General features: G+C 40.5%; 1 protein-coding gene across 1 annotated transcript; it reads right to left on the minus strand.

Moving 5' to 3' along the window:
- Positions 1-150: 150 nt before the first annotated feature.
- Positions 151-4,380, minus strand: LOC137278904 (mas-related G-protein coupled receptor member A6-like). Its single transcript, XM_067811404.1, is given in 6 exon segments — positions 151-246; positions 248-306; positions 309-578; positions 581-648; positions 650-907; positions 4,376-4,380. Coding segments are annotated over 6 exon segments (756 nt in total).
- Positions 4,381-6,187: the final 1,807 nt, after the last annotated feature.

Here is a 6,187-nt window from a genome sequence, read left to right on the forward strand (position 1 = left end):
AGTGAAAGAAGTGAAACATTAAGAAGTTTAGAATTAGACTTTTAGTCAGAGTTGAATATGCAATGCACAAATCACATGTATAGTTGAAATATAATATAACCAGGTATGAACATGAACTGACAGCTGATGTAATCATTATCAAGAAAGAATTCATTGAGATTGTATACATTGACACAGTTGAGGACACTCCGCACGGAACATGGTGGACACCATACTGTAAATGGCAGTGTTGGCCACACAGTTAACCATACAGAAGGTACATGCCCATGTCAAATGCTGTCGAGAGAACCCGAGGAAATGTATGAAATTTTCGTGAACACTGAACCATGTTGCAATCGCCATGATGGGCAGTCCCGCAACGATGTAAATTATTGCTGACAAACAGAATACTCAGGTTGATACTCTTCTTGATTCAGTCTGAGCAAAACTTTTACCTATTTTCCAAATCTTGAAATAAGTCATGACCAAGAACATCGTAAATGCTGTTGTCTTTCCGACCAGATACATAATAGGAGTGCTAGTTATTAATGCAAAGCCAACCCCGCTGGCACAGAGTTTCAGTGACAAATGACCTTGTCATGATATCCAAATGGGTTGCATGCCTTCTGATATCTGTGGTGGGCAATGGCAGAGAGCACCACGCCTATCACTAAAGTGTTTAGCGAACACTTGTGTCTTACAAAGTGAGGAAGCATCAACGATGTAAACAAAACGCAGCAAGACAGTACATGATAGACAGACAAACACAATGACCATGTCCAATACGGCTAGTATCAGGACAAATGACCCAAATACATTTTTTTTCAAACGGCAACGGTAGATGTGGAAGACCCAACTGTTTCCGGTGACGCCCAAAGCAAAGAGGACCACGTTGTAGAGGAGAACTGACCAGTGAAGACTCCCGTCTCTTGTAGGGAGGTTGGCAAGTCGCAAGCGGCAGTATCATTTCCCATACTGCAGGTCCGTCTGTCGAGAGGGGAGACTGTACAAGCAGACTGATTTGTGTGGTCAACGTGGTCTAGAATACTGGGCCTAGATTTTCGAAGCTCTCTTAGCACTAAGATAGTCGTAAGTTAATGTTAATGCATGGCACTTACGACAATCTTAGCGCTAAGAGAGCTTCGAAAATCTAGGCCCTGCATTAAAGTGTAAAGAGTAATGTATCTGTCCCCCTCCACCAACACACACACGCGCACGCACACACGCAGAGGTAATGAAGCACAGTAGGTGATTGTAAGGGAGGAAGAGGATGTAACTGTAGGTGATTGTAAGGGAGGAAGAGGAGGTAACTGTAGGTGATTGTAAGGGAGGAAGAGGATGTAACTGTAGGTGATTGTAAGGGAAGAAGAGGAGGTAACTGTAGGTGATTGTAAGGGAAGAAGAGGAGGTAACTGTAGGTGATTGTAAGGGAAGAAGAAGAGGTAACTGTAGGTGATTGTAAGGGAGGAAGAGGAGGTAACTGTAGGTGATTGTAAGGGAGGAAGAGGAGGTAACTGTAGGTGATTGTAAGGGAGGAAGAGGAGGTAACTGTAGGTGATTGTAAGGGAGGAAGAGGAGGTAACTGTAGGTGATTGTAAGGGAGGAAGAGGAGGTAACTGTAGGTGATTGTAAGGGAAGAAGAAGAGGTAACTGTAGGTGATTGTAAGGGAGGAAGAGGAGGTAACTGTAGGTGATTGTAAGGAAGGAAGAGGAGGTAACTGTAACTGATTGTAAGGGAGGAAGAAGAGGTAATTGTAAGTGATTGTAAGGGAGGAAGAGGAGGTAACTGTAGGTGATTGTAAGGGAGGAAGAGGAGGTAACTGTAGGTGATTGTAAGGGAGGAAGAGAGCGTAACTGTAGGTGATTGTAAGGGAGGAAGAGGAGGTAACTGTAGGTGATTGTAAGGGAGGAAGAGGAGGTAACTGTAAGTGACTGTAAGGGAGGAAGAGGAGGTAACTGTAGGTGATTGTAAGGGAAGAAGAGGAGGTAACTGTAGGTGATTGTAAGGGAGGAAGAGGAGGTAACTGTAGGTGATTGTAAGGGAGGAAGAGGAGGTAACTGTAAGTGATTGTAAGGGAAGAAGAGGAGGTAACTGTAGGTGATTGTTAGGGAGGAAGAGGAGGTAACTGTAGGTGATTGTAAGGGAAGAAGAGGAGGTAACTGTAGGTGATTGTAAGGGAGGGAGAGGAGGTAATTGTAGGTGATTGTAAGGGAGGAAGAGGAGGTAACTGTAACTGATTGTAAGGGAGGAAGAGGAGGTAACTGTAGGTGATTGTAAGGGAGGAAGAGGAGGTAACTGTAGGTGATTGTAAGGGAGGAAGAGGATGTAACTGTAGGTGATTGTAAGGGAGGAAGAGGAGGTAACTGTAGGTGATTGTAAGGGAGGAAGAGGTAACTGTAGGTGATTGTAAGGGAAGAAGAGGATGTAACTGTAGGTGATTGTAAGGGAGGAAGAGGAAGTAACTGTAACTGATTGTAAGGGAGGAAGAGGAGGTAACTGTAAGTGATTGTAAGGGAGGAAGAGGAGGTAACTGTAAGTGATTGTAAGGGAGGAAGAGGAGGTAACTGTAGGGGATGAAGGAAAACCTGTGGTCTGGATCTCTTTTTTTTGAGATTGAATTTGGAATAGTATTTTCATAAATGCCTGTTTTACATGCAAATATGCAGTAAAGGAATCACTAATGGTTATCGTTACCGATAAAATGGATATTCATTCATCGTTGGTTGAATTTTAAAGCATCTAATAACGTAAAACCCTTCATTTACGCCATTTCAGGAACATATTTGAACTTCCTTGTCTGCGAAATGTTCACTTGAAAAGTGGTGTCTCTTCCTGTGGTGGGACGGTATTACTGACAGCAAACTGATTATCATTAGCGAATTACGTAAGTGAGTCTAAGTAGTGACACGATGTATATTTTCCACATGTCCGCTGTCCTTAAGGACTTGTTCTTGAGAGCTCAGACATTTTGTAAAATCCAGGGATGGGTGGTCAGAATATCATTCCCATTTTGAACACGGCACTTCAGCCATACTGCAACTGATGCATTTACCCATTGTCGTAAAATTTGATATACAGAAGCTCTGTAAAAAAAACTATAACTTGAATCAGCCATGAATGTTTCATTTTCCTTTCAATGCTAATTCTCCTTATCAGTGTTTTATGAAATGCATCATTTTCATGTTTGTACTAAAGTAAAAAAAAGAGAGTCCAAACATACAATTCATGCATCAATTTCACAATTTATCATATGAGTAGGCAAAGACAAGTAAAAAGGTAAAGATGAGAGTCAAACCATCCAACACACCCTGCGACTTTCTTCAGGTATGATCCAATTTTTTTTAATTACTTTATAGCTAAGATGACAGTGCTCACCCGTTGAATGCATTTTACTACTCTGAAATCAGACATTCGAGGATCGCTACGCGACCCTTGCCATCAGTCAATTACAAGCAATCCGTCACAATCTAGTCATCGCTCGGCAACAATTTACCAGTCGGCGTCAAGCCATCAGTCGGCTTCTAGCCATCAGTCAGTAACAAACAATCCGTGACTATCTAGCTATCAGTCGGCTTATAGCCTTCACACAATTACAAACAATCCATCATCGTTTAGCTATCAGTCGTCTTATAGCCTTCACGAAAATATAAACAATCCATCACCGTCTAGCTATCGGTCGTCTTATAGCCTCCACACAATTACAAATAATCCATCAACGTCTAGCTATCAGTGGGCACCTAGCCATAAGTAGGCTTCTTGCCATCAGTCAGTTACAAGCAACCCGTTAGTACATACCCATCCGTCGACTACTAGCTATCAGTCAGTTACAAGCAACCCATAGTCATCAGTCAGTTGTAAGCAATCCGTCACCGTCTAGCCACCAGTGGGCAACTAGCCATCAGAAAACTACAAAGCGATCTACTACCGTCTAGCCATCAGTCGATAACTAGCTATCAGTCAGTTGCAAGCAATCTACTGCCGTCTAGCCATCAGTCGGGAAGTAGCCATCAAGGTACCTGTCGACATCTAGTCATCGATCAGTAGCAATCCAGCAGTCATCAATGCCAGGCCATGAAAGTAAATACTAGGATTTATGTTTGATGCAATCACTAAAATAAACAATTACATCGTGAACATTTGCACAAGTGAAAAAAAAAGGTTCCTGTTATAACATAGCCCATTGTTTGTTTGTTTTTTATGCAAGGAAAACACCCTCCTAATTCGTCATCAAATCATATTTGTTTTGTTACGCTTTCAAAATCATTTATCAAAACTCATTGAAGTGAATTCAGTGTACGTCGACAAAGAAAATGACCTTGAGGGCACAATGTTTCTTCCGGTTGTTGATGTTTTGCTCTGTATTTCCTTGTACATAAATTTCAAACACATGCATACGACATTTTGTTTTGGACATAATCATCGCGATATTACGGAAGTACGGAAGTACGGAAGTACGGAAGTACGGAAACGTATTAGGGCCACGGTGAAAAATGTTTTTGGGTGTCACTATCTCTTACGTAGGACTTACTATCTCCTACGTAGGACTTATTATCACCTACGTAGGACTTACTATCTCCTACGTAGGACTTATTATCTCGTACGTAGGACTTACTATCTCTTATGTAGGACTTACTATATCCTACGTAGGACTTATTACCATCTACGTAGGACTTATTATCTCCTACGTAGGACTTATTATCTCCTACGTAGGACTTATTATCTCCTACGTAGGACTTATTATCTCCTACGTAGGACTTATTATCACCTACGTAGGACTTATTATCTCCTACGTAGGACTTATTATCACCTACGTAGGACTTATTATCTCCTACGTAGGACTTATTACCATCTACGTAGGACTTATTATCTCCTACGTAGGACTTATTATCACCTACGTAGGACTTATTATCTCCTACGTAGGACTTATTACCATCTACGTAGGACTTATTATCTCCTACGTAGGACTTATTATCTCGTACGTAGGACTTACTATCTCTTATGTAGGACTTACTATATCCTACGTAGGACTTATTACCATCTACGTAGGACTTATTATCTCCTACGTAGGACTTATTACCATCTACGTAGGACTTATTATCTCCTACGTAGGACTTATTATCTCGTACGTAGGACTTACTATCTCTTATGTAGGACTTACTATATCCTACGTAGGACTTATTACCATCTACGTAGGACTTATTATCTCCTACGTAGGACTTATTATCACCTACGTAGGACTTATTATCTCCTACGTAGGACTTATTACCATCTACGTAGGACTTATTATCTCCTACGTAGGACTTATTATCACCTACGTAGGACTTATTATCTCCTACGTAGGACTTATTACCATCTACGTAGGACTTATTATCTCCTACGTAGGACTTATTATCTCGTACGTAGGACTTACTATCTCTTATGTAGGACTTACTATATCCTACGTAGGACTTATTACCATCTACGTAGGACTTATTATCTCCTACGTAGGACTTATTACCATCTACGTAGGACTTATTATCTCCTACGTAGGACTTATTATCTCGTACGTAGGACTTACTATCTCTTATGTAGGACTTACTATATCCTACGTAGGACTTATTACCATCTACGTAGGACTTATTATCTCCTACGTAGGACTTATTATCATCTGCGTTAGGCTTTTATATACTTATAGGACTCTCGATATATGTTAACAGACATTAAGCTGAAATTGTCAATTTAGTTCCCCCAAACACGGAAACCATTTCCTTTTTGACTGTTTCAGTCACTTTTTAGAATTTACAGCTATGTGTTTCATTTACGTTTAGAGTCTACGGTTATGTGTTATATTTACCATTGGAGTCTACTATCATGTGTTTCACTTACTCTAAGAGTCTGCTGTTTCCCTCACCATTAGACTCTTGTGTTCAAATATACTACCCATCAAAAGTTTAGGCTCATTACTGTAAATGTAGCCGCATACTAAACTAGATTTTGCAAAATATTCCATACTGTTTAAAAGTACTGTTTACAAATGAACTGATGTATAATAAATTCGTAACGATGACAAGATTATTGTCATGCGTTCAACAAATGATTAAACTCGGTGAAAAATGGCAAATTCTTATTAAAACTACACCAAAACGCAGCAGTTCACACGCACGATATTTGCACATGCTTTTCGGCAATTTGATGAATCATCCTCGTGCAATTTTTCGGCATAAGGTT

This window comes from Haliotis asinina, chromosome 3 (assembly GCF_037392515.1).
Source record: "Haliotis asinina isolate JCU_RB_2024 chromosome 3, JCU_Hal_asi_v2, whole genome shotgun sequence".
In the NCBI taxonomy this organism is placed as follows: Eukaryota; Metazoa; Mollusca; class Gastropoda; order Lepetellida; family Haliotidae; genus Haliotis; species Haliotis asinina.